The sequence below is a fragment of the Melopsittacus undulatus genome, chromosome 14 (assembly GCF_012275295.1).
Source record: "Melopsittacus undulatus isolate bMelUnd1 chromosome 14, bMelUnd1.mat.Z, whole genome shotgun sequence".
NCBI lineage: Eukaryota > Metazoa > Chordata > Aves > Psittaciformes > Psittaculidae > Melopsittacus > Melopsittacus undulatus.
Genome location: NC_047540.1, coordinates 6,619,979 through 6,637,579, shown reverse-complemented (window position 1 = coordinate 6,637,579; position 17,601 = coordinate 6,619,979). Strand labels below are relative to the sequence as shown.

The following is a 17,601-nucleotide window of genomic DNA, read 5'->3' as shown; positions in this document are numbered from 1 at the left end:
TGTTTTAAAATCCTTTTCTGCACCAGGTCTCTTCCGTTTTAACATGTTGGTGCATTCAGGCTTGTAGATGGGAATGTTTGATTTCCTTGGTGAAGCAAATGAATTCCAACTACAGTATCAGCAGAAACCTGGATGTCAGCAGGACTAGGGTGAGGCGGGGGAAAGGGACTCCTGGCGACCTGTTATTCTGCTGTGTCACATACAGAATCTGTTGGGTTTATACTTTATCCTTTTGACTCTAGCCAATGACCATGTTCCCATTTGAGTAACACGACACAGCAAGCAGGGATGAGGGTGCAGCTGGGCTTAGATGCGTCCTTCCATGGGGCAGCCACCTCAGCTCTGCAGTTCAGATCCATCCCTTGCAGGTACAGAACTTGGGATGCAGTAAGAATTTCTACTTGGTTGTGGTATCTGCAGTAATGTCTGTTCTTCCTTGTTTTCTTACCAGGACAGTTCTGGTATATTTGCTCTGTTCTTTAACCTTTTAATTGCAGCCAAACTGCAAATTTAATCAGTGGTCCTGGGAACTGGCTTTATGAGCCTGGAGGAGCACAAAGCCTACTTGGAGGTGTAAGCTGGATCCATAAATTCAGTGACACGTTATTAGCTTATGTTGCTTCTTTATGGGCTGTAAAGTGGACCTGTAGTTTTAATTGAGAGTTTGGTGTCCTGTGGTACTCATTGACTTCACTGGGATTGTTCTCGAACATTCCAGTATCCCATTTGGTCCTCTACAAATGGGATGAGATCAAGATTGGTGGCCGGTGACCTGTAAACTACATAGCTGATGTTAACAGCAGGGCTTTATACATACCAAAGTATAAACCCAGTGTATGGCTGTAGCTAATAGAATAAAGGCTATAACTTAAGGACATGGTAAGGGACTTCTTCCCAAGCAAGCACCAGGGAAGTCACAGCCTCCCCCCCTGCTTTGCCACACATGCTTTGAAAAAACACGTTTACTTTTACTGAGCTTTTACTTGGCTTTGCTGTAGCTGCTCACACCCCTTCTCAAGCACTGAACCAGGGATGGCACTTAATAAATGAGAGTGGGTTTTCTGGCATGTTGTGATGCCTGGAAACCACCACAGTGGGGTTTTACAGCAGCTTTTCTAGGCTCTGTCAAGGCAGCCAACAGCTGCCTGAGGAGCAGGGCTGGGCACCAGCAGAGCTGCTGGGGAAGCCCAGCTTCTGGAGCCTGGTGCCTCCGGATGAGCCCATAAATGCTGTGACAGGTTCCTGGCCCTGCCCCACAGCGCTGTGCTGGGAATCTGCTAAGCAGTTTGAGATCCAGTTGTGCCTCACACCACATCCACACATAGGAGATCTGCTCTGGTTTCATCCTGGAGGACAGAACAGGGTCTGCAGAGCACCTCGCCCTGTACCCCAGTGCTCTAGTTTCCACAACAAAGACAACAGGAACTTGGTGAAAATACAGAACTTTTTCCTCTTTCTGCATTAACAGGGCTGATGGGGAGTCACTGGGGCAGATGGACAATCACTGGGGCTGATGGGCAGTCACTGAGGTTGATGGACAATTACTGGGGTTGATGAGCAGTCACTGGGGCTGACGGCAGTCACTGGGGTTGATGGACAGTCACTGGGGCTGATGGGCAGTCACTGGGGCTGGTGTCTCCTCTCTTGTGCTACTTGAATGAAATCAGGGCTATTACTGTCTGTTATTAGGAACTTACATGTAACTATTTGTTCCTTTTCCAAGTTATGAGTGCCCGCTGTTGAAAGCAGCCCCTTTGCCTTACACAGGGATACAGCCCAGGGAAGGTGTGCACCAGGAGAGAGCCTCGTGTTCCTTTTTGTTTATGCAGGATGAGGCAGTAATTGCAAAGGAACCAACCAAGCTTCATCTGTTCCCTTGGAAAACCGAGTGGTGAGTAATCCTTCCCGAGATTCACTCGTGGTTGTAAGGAGCTGTGATACTTGTGTGGGGTTTTGGTGAGATGGAGGCAAAAGGGTTTAGTTGGAGGTGGCCAATGTGGACTTTTGTAGCTGTGCAAACAAATACATTTGCCTGAAACTCTGAGCTCTTAAACTGTGATGAGAAAACCTTTGTGGTTTTGTTCTGTGGGGTTCAACCTGGGGTTCAGCACAGAACACTGTGAACACCGAAGTGAAACAAGGCCTGTGTTAGGAAAGCACAAAGGCTTCTTTGGGAGATGAGGATGTCCAAGGTCTCTTCCACCCAAACCATGCTGTGATTCTGTGCTAAAGTCAACTGAGCACAGGCTCACAGCCAGGGGCTCCTGCCCTGTGTGATCCTTTGGACTGTCCCCGTCAGTTCACAGTGTTAGGGATGGGTGTGCTCGGGGTGCTCCCCCCGAAGTCCCCGAAGCCCGTTGGGCACTGGGCTGGGGCGGGGGCTCCGCACCGGCTCCGTGAGGGGCTGAAGCGCCGCGGTACCGGGAGCGGGAACCTGCGGGGGGAGCGCTCAGCCTGGCTTGGGCTCCGCTCTCTGCTCCTCCCGCAGCTCCTCCCCTGGAGCCGGGGCAGCCCCGCACCTGCGGTGGGACTGGACGGGACTGGACGGGACGGGACGGAGGCGGTGCCGCTGCGAGCGCAGCTCCTGCGGACGCCGCCCGGGGTCACGCTTGGTTTGTGGCGAGCGGTGACTGCAGCAGGGACCATCCGCGCCCGGGGCTCTGCCCCCGCTCCGCTGAACCGGTCACTGACATCCCCAGCGCTCAGGGCCCGCGGAGCTGCTGGGCTGGGAAGGACTCGTTCTCGGCCCGGATGCGCCCTTTCATCGCTCTGGACATGAGCCTCTCGTCCGGGTTTATTCAGCCCCAGCGCCATAAATAAGGTTCTGTTGGTTTGGGTTTTGCTGGGGGTGGGGGGTGTTTGCCGTATTTTGGTTTACTCCGCTGCCGACACGCTGCAAGGGGCTGCCAGTTAAGGTTTAACAGGAAAAGAACTAGAAAGCTCGCGGCGTTGTGTTCGTTCACTGAGTGAGCATGGAACAGAGCTTCGCTGCTTTCGCTGTTGGGAACGTGCTGAAGCCGCTGACAGGGTCGACCTGTGATCCCTGGGGTTTCATGGTGAGGAATGTACCGAGTGCCCCAGGACTTCCCCGCGGAAGGAAGCGTAGGGTTTGCCCGCAGACACCGCACCAACGCGAGCTGCTGGATGGAGGGTTCGGGCAGGAGACAAAGCGCGGCCACCGGTGGCTCGATGGCCTCACCAGAACTCTTGGCTGTCTGCACCTGGGGCCACCGGGTTTGGGCACCGTGTGCTGGCCAAGGGCGTTCTGGTGCAGCACAGGGTGTCGGAGGTACCAGGTTTACCCCCGGTGCTCCTGAGGGAGGGGGGCATCCCCATGGGTGCAGCAGGGCCGCCTGCACCGCATGTGCCGTGCTGTAGAAGCCTGTGAAGGGCAAGGAGCTGTTTTCTATATTGTGCACGGAATTCCCTCGGTATTTTTCAATGCAGAAAAAGCTGAAGGATCCGAACCCTGCAGAGGCTCTTAGAGCAGCGCTGAGATCTGCATTTTCCTGGTAGATGAGCAGCTTCAGCTGCAGCAGACCCAGACCAGGAGCTGGGGAGCACCTTGTGCCGCAGAGGACACAGCCATAAACACCAGCCCGCAGCTGGAAGCAGGCTTGGCTCCTTTGTTGGCAGTACTTCAGGAGGGTTTCCTGCCCAGCCCTGCTCCTACCTGTCTGCTGCTACTGAAAGCGTGACTTGTATTCATTACACTAGATTCCTTTTCTTACTTATGGCACTAACAGTGGATCAGTCTGGATTTAGTGCACAAAGGAGCTGGAGGAGTCTGTGAGTGATGCCCACTGTGGTCTCAGATCAGCAGTTACTGGGGTAAATCCAGGGGTGCTGAGCACCCTGTGGGTGCTGGCGTCTGCCCAGAGCAGCCCCAGCTCACCAGGGTCACCCCTGTGTGGAGTTCTCGTGCCCTTGTGCCAGGCTGGGACCAGCGTTGCTGAGGAGCTGGGAGAGGCTGAACTGGGCTTGTGCTGGGCATGAGGGAGAGGGAAGAGATGTGATGGGGACGATTGTGCTGCTCGCACTGAGTCACAGACATGGGGAAATGCAGCTAAAACCTGCAATGTGTTAGGCCCTTGAGGGCTTCTGAGCCTGTGATGGAAGCCTCAGAACTCTTCATCTAGCACAGAAGCAACTGTATTCATCCCTAGAAAACAACACCCTCAACCAGTGAACAGGAGCGGTCGGTTCACACCCCATGGCTTCTGCTCATGAATGCAGAGAGCTCTGCCATGAAAGGCAGCTCAGGTGAGAACTCATTCCAGGCTGGTCTGGGTCCCAGTGTGAACTATGTGCTCTGTCCCATGGGTATCTCGGTGTAAGGTATCCCAGGAGAAGCTGTTGCCGTCTCCCTGGCTCAGCCAGATGCAGTGAGAGGTGCCTGAAGGTGCATCTGGGATCCTCTTCCTCCCTGGGCTGGTCCCTGGCACCCGCACGCCGTTGGTAAGTGATTGCCCTCAGGCAGCAAAGGGTTCAGAGAGCAGAAGGGACTGGTGAGGGAGGCGTGAGATGGTATCGGAACTGGGAGAAGTGGTTTCCTGCTCTGGGAAGCCAGTCCTGTTCTGGGCAAATCATTCACAAATGATACTGGACTCCAGCCATGGATTGGCTTGACTGGGAAAGAAGGCAGAGGACAGGCTACAGATTTCAACCCCTTTGGCTTGTGTGTCTCTCGTTTGATTGCTGTTGTCCTGATTTGCTGCAGGTAGCTCCTTTTTCCTTCTCTTGTTACAGGTGCTGATTTAGCAGCCGGTTTGAAGGTGAGCTTCCCATGGGTCTGGCCAAAGGAGCTGGGTTTGATGGGTTTTCCCTCTTCCCTCTGGGCTATGCCTGTCGTGGGAGCTCAATCCACAGCCCCTCTGAGCAGCTCTGGTGGCTCCAGCCCCCAGCTCCAGCAGCGTGGTGGGGTTTGTCCATTCCAGTTCAAACCCTGGTTCTGACATAACATTTACAAGGCTTCTAATCCAAATGTGCCTGAGATCCTGGCCTGGAACCAGTGGGAAAACACCTCTGGCTTGTTTTGCTTCCGTGCGCTGCCTGCAGAGGCCCTGCCCTGCAGTATCCACAGTGTTTTTATGGTGTGGATGCACTTTGCTGATCATGGTGGAGCTCCTGTGAATAAGTGCATTCACACAGGGGGAGAGGAGGGGTGTGTGTGGCCCAGTGTTTTAAGGCAAAACGTTGGGATTGGGAACTCTGCAGCTCCCAGCCCAGTTTAGACGCTGCTCCTGGGCAGGTTTGTGACAAAGTCTCTCTGGTTCGTATTTGTGGGCATGGCTTTTGAAGCGAGGGCATTCCTTCCTGAGGACCTGCCTCCAGGGCCCCAGTCATCATCTGTGTGAGCTGAGAGCTTCCAGCCCCTCTCAGTGTATAAGCCAGGTACAATTACTGCTGTTGTTTGTTCTTGGTGCTGCTACTGCACAGTGCAGTTGCCTGCAGCTTGTGTAACTGTCTTGGCAAGGAAATGAAGTGCTTTCAATCTGTGTTTTAACAACAGCTGAACCTGGAGAGCTCATGTCAGAACCTGAGACGAATGCTCACATAGAGGTGCTGGTCCGAGCTGGGGACATGTAGAACACAGGCTCCCCAGAGCCGGGTGTTTGCCTCAGCCATGGTTATGCCTCAGCCATTTGAACTTGGGGTTTTTTTTCCTCCTTCTTCCCTCTTTGGAGCCTCACAAGGTAAATTCAGGCACATTCCGGTCTCACTGCAGCACTGGGTTTATTGCTTCTGAAATTACAGCTTGTCTCTACCCCCGGCGATGTTCCCTGTTCCCATGGCTCATGATGCTGCTGGAAGCACGTGGCTGTGTGGCCATGAGGCTGTTTGGACCCACGATTATGGGTTACGGGGTTTCGGGAGCTGAAGCCGAGTTGGTGACTTCCAACATGAGGCTGTTTCCCTCTCATGCTGTGCCACCGATGCCTGGTTGAGCCCTTCAGTGCTGGAAGCAGCCAGGCACAATGAAACACACTGGTTCAAAGCACACAACGGGGAATCTGGCTGCAAAGACAGGGAATGTCAGTGAGGCAGGAATGGGGCTGAAACACCATCCACTGCCTGGGGCAGATCCCAGGCCAGGTCCTTGTGCTTGGGCTCAGTTACTTGTAGGGAGGGAGAAGAATTCTGGACTTAATTAGAAGGATTAACTCCTCCCTGGGATGGAAGTGAGTTTGCTGCCTAGGCTGATGTGCGAGCGGAGCTGGACCTCAAACAGTGTGCACTGGACCTCAGGCAGATGTGCCTTAGCACGGAGCTCCTGTGGCGTGGCAGGAGGGTGGATGTGGATGATGGTAGCTGACTCCTCAGCCTCTTCTTTCCCAGATAAAGGATGGGGATGGCTCTGTGGTGTGGAATTCTTGCAAGAGAACAGATCTGAGATTCAGTCACCTGCCAGGACACCTACAGCTCTTGTGGCAGAAAGTCCTTTCCCTTTATTTAACAGGACCTGGCTGCCTCTTGGCCTTCTTCAATAACATTTTGGCGTTTGCTTATTGGAATGAATGCTTTATACCTCTGACAATTTGCCCCTCCTCACATAGCTCCAGCACCCTGGTAGTGTTCATGTGAATTCAGCTCTTGGTGGCCTTTTGATTGCGTGAGATGGTTTTCACATGGCACTTGTTCATTTCCATCTGCAAGAGGACCTGAGGGAACAAATTCCAGTCTATTTCTAAATAACTCAGACAACATTCCCTTTCCTAGCCAGTATACTGAGGAAGAATCCCAATAGTCAAGCAAACCAGAGCTGGGTTTGGTTGTCCCATTCCTCAGTGGGTTTTATGATTTAAGAGCAGCCCTGTTGACATTGTTGGGAAAGGGATGGAGCCCCAGCATGGCAGAGCTGGCAGCCAGTGCTCTTCCTTAGACCTGGGTGAGTTAGGAGAGAAAAATCACCTTGGTTTTCAGCCTGTGTTTGGCCACACTACACAAGGAAAACACTGCCTATGCAGCAGAGCAGTTGAAAGGGTGAATGAACTCTCTAATGAAGCTTCTGGGGTAAACCCTGTGTCTATTCCTGCTGGGGAACAACAGCTGATTTGTGTAGTTTAAAGCCTGTGCACAGCTCGATGCAGACCCCCCCCTTTCCAAGGTGGCGAAGCACTGGTGCCTCTTCCTGCCCAGCATCTGCCTCCTGCAGGGAGCTGGCTGAGGAAAAACCTCAGTCCCATGGCTCTGTTCCCCATCTCCCCTCTCCTGTAACTGCAGGAGCCTCTTGACAGACAAGCTCTGATGCATGCGAGTGAGCGCGGGCAGGGCAGGTGGAAGGTGTATCAATGGGGGCATTGCTGCCGCTTGCCAAAACAACCTCTCATGGCTCTGCCCAGGTGTTTGGAATGGAAACGTGCCCAAAGCTTCACTTTATGGAAACATTTCCAGCTGCATAACATGGGAATGTGCCCCCAGCCCCAAGAGCTGCAGTGGGAGGCCCTCAAAGCCCCCCGGCCAGTGTGTGCTGGGAGTGTGTGCCATGTGTCAGAGAGGAAGAATGTCTTGTGGTTGCTGTATCAAAGTCCATCTCTGCTCCCCTGCTCTACAGCTTTTAGTGACCACCTCTGATTTCCTAAATGCTTTTCTAAGCCAAGGATCCAGCTGGGGATACCCTGAACCTGGGGGGCTCCCAGGGTTTTGGTGGACTTGGCTGGGTCCTTGAGTTGCACAGCGTGGGCTTGGCCAGGTGTAAATCTGGATGACTGTTGGGAGGGGAGTGTAACTGAGACTGGCTGTAGGTAAAGGGGGAACCTGCACCTCCCGCCCCAGCCTGAGACACAGACCTTGGACCTCGACTTGCTGCACAGCATGGAAAAACCAAAGATTTGATTCATTCTCCAAGCTACATCCTGGGTTTGTTACACCCTGCCAGATAAAGTCATCCTTTTTGTAACATGCGGTTTCATTGACAACAACAAGAATTCTTCAGTTAGAGGTGTGACTCAGGCACAAATAGCTCAATAGCTCATTACCAAGGTGGTTTGAACCAGATGGGGGTAGGTACGAGTACCACATGGCTTAATGCTGAAATATTCAGCCTTATTTGTTTGGGGGTTTTTATTCTAATAGGCAGAGGAGGAGAAAAACCCTTCTGGAACTCTGGAATCTGTGCTCTTCTAGTGAGGAGCAACAAGGTAAAAACTGGATGTGGCTTTTTCTGTATTATGCCCATGGTCAAAACACTTTCTCAGGTTTCCCCAGCCTGCAGCAGGATGGAGCCTCTTCAGCCTCCTCTTGTTGGTGGTACAACCTGCACCGAGTGGATGAGTGGAAAGCAGATGGGTGCCCAGGTTCCTCTGACATGTGTGTGAATCCTTCTGCTGTGCTATATATAATAAAGGCAAACTCTAAAGACAAAATAGTTCTTTCAGCGTGGACAGATCTACAACTACGGTTGATGATCATGTTGCTGGATTAACTTGGCCTTGGCTAAACAAAGGAATCATTCAGCCAGGGGAGAATGACCCAGTTACAGGCTCAAAACAGAGTTATTTTTGGTTTTTAGATTAAAACTAAAAACTGGAACCTTTCTAACTTCAGGGGATCGAAGTATTTGATGAATGGACCTTGCAATTCAGATCCTCCCTAACCAGACAGACACTGACCCTGTCCCTTCCTGCTAGTTACTGATCTCTCTTGTTCCTCCTCTCTCTGTGGAGCCTCCTAAGCACACACCGGGTGTTGACTCAGTCACCAGCCTCCCCACCCCGAATCAACCTCGCCTGTCAGGAGCAGTCAGAGCTGTGTCCTCCTTCCCTCCCAGACCTGCAACCTGCCACAACCTGGGATTTGTTTGATGGATGCTGCTTTGCAGAAACCCTTAGGAAAACCTCAAGGAGGGGAAAAGGAAGGGAAAGTGCTTTTCAAATTTCCAATTCTTTTATTACTGACTGATTTATGTCCACTTAATCATTTTCTGGCTATTGTATCTCTTGTGCTCTGTAAAATTAAAGCCACTAAGAACATGCCACAGATGCACAGTATCCCAGTGGAGCATAACCGAGCAGGGCAGAGTCCTGCCTGGTTGTACTGGGCACCACCTGAAATGGGGAACCTCAATTCCAGTATCAGGTGTTGAAGAGTAATTTCGATGGGGAGTTTGAGTGCATTAGCTCTCTGAAGCTGGGAGCTGAAATGGTTTCAGAGGTCTGTTTGAAGTGGTATCACACCCTTCTCAGGCTGAAGGAGGCTTTTAATGGCTCAGGTTACTGGTCACATTTAGAAAACATTTGGAAAACGCTTCTAAAATCAGCAAACACACACACTGCTCTTTCTAGAGCTGCAGGTTTTCCTCCCCAGATGCAGACGTGGGTTCAGCCTTGGACACTTGCCCTCTTCCAGAAACAGACTGGGGTGACACTGGCACGGGTGAGGTGCTGGTTAAACTTGCATCAGTTTTCCATCATAGTCACACTGCAATCTTTTCCTGTCATGGGTCAGTGGTGTTTGTTGTGTAACTTTTAGAACTTCCAGTTAGGGGTTAAATGGTTTTTCCTCTTCATGTTAGATGCATGAAACTACTTTATTCTATAGAGGAGTGTTTAATCCTTTAAGTGCAGGCTCCCTTACTAAAAGACATGTTACTGAATACTGAATTCTTCACACTTGCACAGTGATTTGAATCTCAGTCTGAAATGATAATCTAAAATCCTAAAGCATTTAAAACACATATTTATCCAAAGCTTGTATAACAGCAATAATACATAGATAACAATGCATAATTGAGTTTATATCTCATTTTAGCCTACTAATTCCAAGCAGTGTGTGCTTTAAGGCAAGTTGCTCCAGACGAGGTTGTAGCAAAGCCACCACTGATTTCAGCAGAGCCAGATTTTCACCTCTAAGGAAATCTGAAGAACCCCAGTCCAGTGAATGTGCACTTCGTGGCCCTGAATCTTTGATGGGAGTGTTGCCTAATTATCACTGTCAAACGTTGGTTAATGTTTTATGAACTCACTCTTCTTTTTTCCTCCTGCAGCTGACTCAAGATGACGACAGCCGCACCAGTGGTCAGTAACACCCAGCTCTCGGTAAACGTGACTACAAAGTCTCAAGAACAAAGTCTCTATCAAAGTAAGAAAAGCACTGGGGAGGTAGCTGTGTTTGCTTTATTTTAAGTGGACCTTGAACTTCGCAAACTTCAAACCATACAATGACAACTTTGTACATAAGGCTTCTTTCCCTTTCTGCTTCCCTGCCAGGCTCTGGAGCCATAGTTGCTGCCATCGTAGTAGGAGTGATTATCATTTTTACAGTGGTTCTACTCATACTGAAGACATACAACAGGTATGTGCCAAGCTCTGTACTTCACTAAGGTGGGAAAGGATGAACCAAGGTCACTGCTGAGTGTGCTTTCACCTAATGGACCATTTCAGTATTGGTTCCTGCAAGTTTCCAGGAGATGCTAAGCTAACCTGACTGAAATCCCCGACTCTCCCTGCTGCTGTTCAGTGACTGAAGTGCTGGGAAGCAGGAGGAGATTCTTGATGGAGGATATTGTATGGAAGCTGTTCCTAGAGGTCCCTGTTGACACAAGGGAGCATTCTGGTGTGCATTGTGGTTGCCAGAGGAGCTTGATTTTGCACTTTTCAGGATGCTGGGTTACATTTATATGCTCTAGGAGCCCTGGGCTGCCATTTAGCATCTTTGGGATGAAATCCTGTCTTGTATTGACTTTCAAGAAGCTGATTGATGTAACCTGCTTCCACAGGAGTCTTCCCAGCTCTAGTGACAATTTCATTTCTGCCTTTACAGACGCATGAGAGTGAAACGGGAGCTGGAGCCCAAACCCAACAAAGTAGCAATGCCGCCTGCATTAGGGCAGCCAAGCCACAGCCTGCCTCAGCATCCCACAGTGACCTTCATACCTGTGGATATCCACATGCAGAACAGGTAACTGGGACCACCTGTCCCCCCTGTGAGAGCAGAGCGGTGGAATTCTTACTACGTGGATCTGGGACTCCTCAACAAAGTGAATCTGCATTTGGAGCTGTTGCTCTGTTTACAGATTGTTATTAATCCCACTTCCTGTCTTTGGGAGGAGAAATAAAGGGTCTGGATGGTTTCCCTGTGACTGAAATCAAGTGGTGTAGGCATGTGAATCACCAGCAACACAGCGAGCTGCCGCACAGAGCTCTGGGCATGAGGGACCAAACATACCGAGCCTGCCTGCTGGAGGAGATGGTCACTCATCTTCTGTGGAGCTTTTTGTGTTTTACAAAGACTGACGATAAACAGGAAGAAACCTTTGGACATGAACCTAGGTTAGTTGATTTATGTGAAGTGGGTTTGTAGCCTCGGTTATACATGGTGGATGGTACAGGAAGTATCAAACCTGTATTTATCCTTACCACCTGTTTTTCTAATGCCGTGTATGTATGGTTTGACATAAAAAAGGGACTTTTTATTTTCAAGTATTTAAAACCATTTCTCTGCTGTTGGTAACCTTTCCCTTCCAAATGGATTCGGTGTCTCGGTGTTTTCACTCTCACATCGGGAATTGCTTTTGGTTCACTATCAAATGTTTTGTTGTACACAAAACCTTTAACTGAAGAAGTGAACACAGAGAGGCAGCGAAAGCACCAAGGCTCCATCTGCACAACTCGTGTCCTGCAGCATTTCGTTCTCCAACACGGACCAGGCTTGAACTATTTTTAGGTATTTTTTCTTCTAGCAAATAACTGCCAGTGATGTTGTTTTGCAAGTGTGATGACTGTGGGTGGGCAGTCATGCAACAAAGACATTCCCAAGGACCTTCACAGCCCACAGAGTGCCAACACACAGCAGCATTGTCAGATGTGGAGTGGCGATGGTCTCAAGCAGCCCTGAAACGCTGACAGGACAGGCAGGAGGACTGGGAAGAAGCCAAAGTAGGGCATTTTACCTCTTTTTTGGTAGATGTAGACAAAGGAGTGACCATTTTCTAATAGAATGTATCCCCAAGAGTTTGGCTGACAGTGAGGCTGACCTCGAACAGATCATTTTTACTAAGTGGTGTTCTTGTGCAGAAACTGATTACTTTGCTTTTTGTTTTTGGTATGAAACTGGAGCACAGTTTGAATTCCAAACTAAATATTACGACAGCTGTTTGTTGTAAATATTTCACTTGTCCTAGTTCTCTAACTGGAGTTGGCCTCCTCTTCCTGTCTCTGGGCAGCTGGGGATGTTTCCTGAGCATGTTTCACTTATCAGAGTCAAGATCTGTAGGAAACACAAGCCCCATCTTAGAGGTATTTTAACATTACCAGCCAGAGCTACTTCTAGCAAATTTTGGTTACTTTCCATTGACAGAATTTAAGTACAGTGAAGCTCACTTTTTGCTTCACTGCAGCAGAATAAGCAGTGCTACAGCAATTCTGGACTGGTAGAATGACTTGTAATAATAATTGTGGCAGCATTACTGCTTTGGCCACGCTAGGGTGGCTCAATCTGAACAACTCAAAGCGTGCTGTTTTACCAGTGAAATTTGCCTCATCCTGGCACAGCCAGGGAGGCCCCACAGATCCATCCTCACTCCTGCCAGCAAAACCCAGAGCTTTGCTGACCAGGCAAAATCACCTTCTTAAGAAACAGAACTCACTCTGTTCCCACTGCGCTGCCACTTAACACTTGTGCAGCTTGTTGTGAACAGTTTTCCAGGCATGGTCCCACACTGTCCTTGTCCTGCAGTAGTAACTGTTCCAGCGCCAATTCCACCTGCCCTGTCCTGTTACCCAGCTCCCACTTTCAAACCTGCCATGAGCTGCTATCACATAAACCTGCTGCTTAGAAAACCCCAATAAGCTAACAAAGCACCTGAAAGCTGTTACCAAATTGGTCTATTAGAGACATCCAAGACTCTGGAAGCCTTTGGAAAGAATAAGCAAAGCAAGCAGAATGCTCACTTGTGATTCACACAGACTCATTAAATGGTCCACCAAGCCCTGCAAACTAATGCAAACCTGATCAGTTAGTGGCACCAAAACACCTTTCTACTTGGCAGTGCAGTGACCGGATCTTGGCAGCCCAGGGGATAGTCTGGACTCATCTTAAAGGTCTTTTCCAACCGAGTTGATTCTATGATACACAGGCTTTCTAGATCCTTCCTGTGTGCTCTGGTCAAGTATCTCTTTACAACACCCCAGCAGGGCTGTATTCAGCAGTGACAATGGGCACAGTTGGGCATATAAATAATGACTACACGTTTGCCTAAGGGCATAGTCGGGAGCTGTTTGTGCTGATTCGTGCAAGGATTAATGTCGGTTTTCTTCATTCTTTTCACTTGGAAGTCCTCTCGCAGGCTCGCACAATTCCCTCGCCCAAACCCTCTCGCTGCCGGTGTCAGCGCTGGGCCGAGCCCGCAGCTCCACCTCGCGTCCGCTCTGGCCGCCGCTCGCCTCGCCCTGCAGTCCCGCAGGTCCCGCTCTGAGCGGACGGACTCGGTGCTCTTCGACTCCTTCCGCTGTCCCACAGGCAGCCATGGTGCGGCACTACCGAGCGCCGGCAGAGCCGTGTGCTGTTAAACCCCACTTCATAGCCAGAAACCCCATGTTTCCTTTTTAATTATAGCACGTTTAGGGGTTATTTCACATAACCCCACCCCGGGCCGTTACTGTGGGTAAACCTCCATTAACTTACTATTAACTCTTTTAACCCCCGCGGAGGGGGAGGCACCCTAACCCTAACCTCACGACCGCCTCCACCCCTCCCGACCCTTACTCTCTGCGCCTGCGCCGCAGGCCGCGAGGTCACCTGACTCGCGCCCAGCGCGCGCGCCTCGGACTGGCAACATCTCGCGAGAGGAAGGCTCACCTCTCCGCCTCTTCCCTTCCCCCCCCCCGCGCGCCGCGGAAGGACGTCTCGCAACGTCCCCTTCACCCCAGCGGAACGTCGCTCTTTCTGATTGGTCCTCCTCCGCGCGCGTGCCCGCCCTTCGCGCAGTGAGAACCAATCGGAAGGCTCAGAGAGCCTCTGCGGAGCCCCTGGCCCCGCCCCCTCGGTTCCCTCCTCCCCACCCCCAAAGCGCCGAGCGTGCGTAGGGGCGTGCAGCGCGCGGGGCACGCCGGGACGTGCAGCGCGCGCGGCCGGAGGAGGCGGAGGAGGCAAGATGGACGCGGGGTTCTTCCGCGTAAGTGCCGGCCCCGGGGCGGGCGGTGGGGTCGGCCCTGGCGGGGATGTGTGGCGGAGCCGGGCCGGAGCGCTCCGGGCCCCGCCGCCGCGGGCGAAGCCGCAGGCGCCGCGCTCCGCCGAGGAGCGGAGCCGTGCCCCCGCCCTGCGCAGGCTCCTGTGAGGAGCCGCCGCGAAGAAAATGGCGGCGGGAGGAGGCCGGGGCGGCCTGGCCCCGCCGCGGAGGTGCGGGAACCGGTACAACGGGGACTCGCCGCCGCAGGCCGGGCTCGCCGGCGTGGGCCGCCGCTCTGTGCGCGGCCGGGACACCTGTGCCCGTAGCGCGGCCTCTGCCGAGGGCCCCGGTGCGGCCTGCCACCGCCGGCTCCTGCCCTGGGCCCCAGGGCGCCGAGCCCGCGGGAGGAATAGGGGGTCTGGCCTGGCCTGGGCGGTTGTCGTGACGGCCGTGAGCGGCGGGGGGAAGCCAGGCGAGGGGGTGCGAAGCGAGCCTGCCTTTGCAGTGAAATGCACTTCGGTGTCCCCGTGCCGAGCCAATAAATTGCCCTTGGTTTAGAGGGGAGCTTTAAACTATGACACGAAGGTTGTGTGTATTCAAAGCAAAAAGAAGTTGAGCTTTATCTGAGGCTGGTATTTATTTTCTTTTATAACAATGATTTCTTTTCTTTCCTTACAGCTCTGCTGTATTTCCTGCAGAGACTCTTAACCCGTAGCCTGCCCAGGGTATCTTTCTTTTCAGCCTTTTATTCCATTAATAGAATGAACCAGTTTTGGGGGTTTCTTGAGATTTTAAAAACCAGTTTAATTTTGCAAGGTTCAGTCACCTGTTCAGCCCCATTTTTACTATTTTTCTTGCAGCTGGGGTGCCTTTGAGACATGAGGGCACACAGAACCCTCTACTTAATTCCATTTTCTGTTAATGCATAGGAAAAAATCACTAAGTTGTATCTACATTTGTTCTGTCTAATGCAATTGTGAAAGAGTGTACATGTGAAGTAGTTGTAATTGATGGCAGAATGAATGGGACTGGAAACACAGTGTTTGAAATCTAATATTCTTTTAATTTGGCCTGTAGCAGGTGACTGTATAAAACCAATGATAGAGCTCTGACAGGGCAGTATCCTGGACTGGGTTCAGGAGAAACCCAGGTTCTTGTGGGAACTGCAGAAGTGCAGCAGAGCAGCAGTTTGGACTCACCTTATCAAATAAACTGCTCTTAATCCTTTCTGGTCTTTACAATGCTGTAAAGTTGTCAGTGCAGATGACTATGGCTCTGCCTTGAAATGCCTGTGATAGAATGGTCTGCCTCTTGTTTGGTTCCCCTTCCTGCTTGCCAAGTGTTGTAAATGGGCTGAGGAAAACTTCAGTCCTTTCAGTTTCATTTCTGGGTTGTAAAAGAGAAGTAAAGAAACAAAATACATTAAATTGCTGAGTGCAGTGACAAGTGTTGTGTGCCTGTTGCTAATGTGTAAGCCACACAGCAGACTGCAAGTATTATAAGGAGTTTTAAACAGGCTTACTCCTGGTGAGTGCCTGTACCACAGACTTTAGGGTTCCTGTGTTCCAGAACAGCAAACAGGAGTGTTAATAGCTTGTTCCCTTTCAGTATCTGATGACTTTGTAGCATGTGACATTGCTAATGCAAGGTGCTTTTGATCCAGGGAAGTGGCTGGTTTACCTTATGATTTGAGCTTTTCCTTCCAGTCTTTTGGTTCCTCAGCAGCTTATAGTATTGCTGGTACTCAACCCCTTCTCCATGCACAGGAAATCACAGGTATTAAATTCCCCTGTTTTCCACCAGCCAGGTTGGTTTTCTGGATAAACTTCACCTGAAGTGTGAACTGTGCCTTTGTTCTGAACCATTAACAGCTCATTGGGATCTGGATGCTGTTCTTCACATCCTCCTCTTCATGTGTGCTTCTGTTTACTCCTGTGCAAGAACTGGACTTTCTTGCCTTTCAGTTCCAAATGAATTAACCTATAGTTTCTGCTCATGAAAGTGGAATGAGTTGGTGAACTTTTAACAGAGCGTGATCAATAAAGCAGCATTCTTTGTACTCTTGCTGGCTCTGTGTTGGCTGATTTGCTGCAGGGAGATTGACCCAAAGGTTTCCTAGATGTCACTGTAAACAATGTGACATTTTTGTTCTTGGACAGAAGAAAAAGAGCTTAGTCCTATTGTGAATTCCAGGCTAAGTCCTTTCGGTAGCAATTTGATACTACTGTACTTTTAAATATGTAAGTAGTAACCCAGGGAGATTATATGAGTAAGGAGTCACTATGGAGCCTGGGAGCCTGCTTCCGCCTGAATCTTCCGACAGTGGATGAAGACTACAGTGCTAAAATTGAAAGGCACCTGAAAAGGCTTTTTTTTTGCTTACAGGCTGGTATGACTGGGGTTGCTGTGCACTGTCCAGGGCCAGTATGTGGGAAACTGGTACTTGTAGATAGTTGAATGTCATAAGACTAAAAATTTTCTTTCCTGTGCTTTAGGGAACAAGTGCAGAACAGGACAATCGCTTCAGCAACAAGCAGAAGAAGCTGTTGAAGCAGTTGAAATTTGCAGAATGCTTAGAAAAGAAGGTGAGTTGATGAGGATGAAAAGGGAAGACACATGAATCAAAGACAATTTCCAGTGGAGTAATTGGGTGTCTTACGGTACCTACAAGAATGTGAGGAATTTTTCTCTAAAACCATGCTGGAGGGTATTCAGAACATCCACTTGAGCATCAAAGCTACAGTAATAATATATATGGTCTAGTTACAGTGCTGAGTATGACCAGTAGGTTTGGATGTAAAATACATCTTCAAAAGACAAAAACTGATATCTGAAAGAATTACATTCCAAAGAGTTAGGTAAAACTAAACATGTTTAATTCATACTGTTCCAGAAAGGTAATATGTGGTTGTAGTTTATAGGGATAAAGGGGTGAATAAAATATCTTAAGAAGTGTTCATTTCTCCACAGAATTGGACTGTGCCTCTCACTTTGGGTAAGGATTTTATAAATAAAGAGATTTGGAATGGTTGAATTCTCTTCTAACTTTGAATGGTTTTGTGGAAGTTGAAGTGTGTAATAGGCAGCTGTCAGGGGGTTGGTGAGCTGAATCAAGACTTGCTTTATCTTTCAGTGGGTTTCATTATTTACTGGAAACTGAATTGTACACTAAGGGAGTTTGCTGTCTTGTCTAGCTGGTGTTTGTTACACTTTACTAGAAATTTACATGCTTTTATTTTTCTGAACATCTCTTGGTTCAAATTTTAGCTATTTGGGAGAGAGAAGTCTGGTTTAGAGGAAAAAAAGGGGCAGATTATGGTATCCAGCCTTGTGCTTTAATCAAAATGCTGTTGTTCAGCAGACATTGGAAACAGACATTAGAAGCTTGTGTATTTAGTGGAAGGGCTTGTTCTGAAAATGTTTCTCCTGGCTCTTTAATATAGGTGGACATGAGCAAAGTAAATCTGGAAGTAATCAAACCATGGATAACAAAA

At 49.9% G+C, this 17,601-nt stretch overlaps 2 protein-coding genes across 9 annotated transcripts in view; both read left to right on the top strand.

Annotated features, from left to right (window-relative positions):
* Nucleotides 1-1,842: 1,842 nt before the first annotated feature.
* NCMAP (non-compact myelin associated protein) lies at nucleotides 1,843-12,082 on the top strand. Of its 2 annotated transcripts, none has more exons than XM_031043160.2 (4): nucleotides 1,843-1,891; nucleotides 9,986-10,080; nucleotides 10,209-10,293; nucleotides 10,762-12,082. In XM_031043160.2, the coding sequence occupies exons 2-4, from the start codon at nucleotides 9,996-9,998 to the stop codon at nucleotides 10,901-10,903; spliced, it is 312 nt and encodes a 103-aa protein (XP_030899020.1). In that variant the 5' UTR covers nucleotides 1,843-1,891; nucleotides 9,986-9,995; the 3' UTR covers nucleotides 10,904-12,082. The 2 variants fall into 2 exon arrangements, with proteins under 2 accessions (XP_030899020.1, XP_012986519.1); XM_013131065.3 differs by lacking the exon at nucleotides 1,843-1,891 and adding an exon at nucleotides 2,523-2,821.
* A 1,935-nt stretch (nucleotides 12,083-14,017) lies between these two features.
* Nucleotides 14,018-17,601, top strand: part of SRRM1 (serine and arginine repetitive matrix 1) — a 16,479-nt gene continuing 12,895 nt past the window's right edge. For 3 of the 7 annotated variants that reach the window (XM_034069109.1, XM_034069108.1, XM_034069107.1), the window contains exons 1-3: nucleotides 14,018-14,113; nucleotides 16,603-16,692; nucleotides 17,551-17,601. The exon at nucleotides 17,551-17,601 is cut by the window's right edge and continues 72 nt beyond it. In XM_034069109.1, the coding sequence (XP_033925000.1) occupies nucleotides 14,093-14,113; nucleotides 16,603-16,692; nucleotides 17,551-17,601 (162 nt within the window). In that variant the 5' untranslated portion in view covers nucleotides 14,018-14,092. Of the gene's footprint in view, nucleotides 14,114-16,602; nucleotides 16,693-17,550 lie in introns of those variants that run through there. The other 4 variants (XM_031043133.2, XM_031043132.2, XM_031043131.2 and 1 more) reach the window with 2 other exon arrangements.

What these genes read in the sequence shown, in the direction of transcription:
- NCMAP (XM_031043160.2), top strand. Translation starts at nt 9,996, where the DNA reads ATGACGACAGCCGCACCAGTGGTCAGTAACACCCAGCTCTCGGTAAAC. An exon ending in AGAACAAAGTCTCTATCAAA is followed by an intron (nt 10,081 to 10,208) that starts GTAAGAAAAGCA and finishes CTTCCCTGCCAG; the next exon opens with GCTCTGGAGCCATAGTTGCT. An exon ending in ATACTGAAGACATACAACAG is followed by an intron (nt 10,294 to 10,761) that starts GTATGTGCCAAG and finishes CTGCCTTTACAG; the next exon opens with ACGCATGAGAGTGAAACGGG.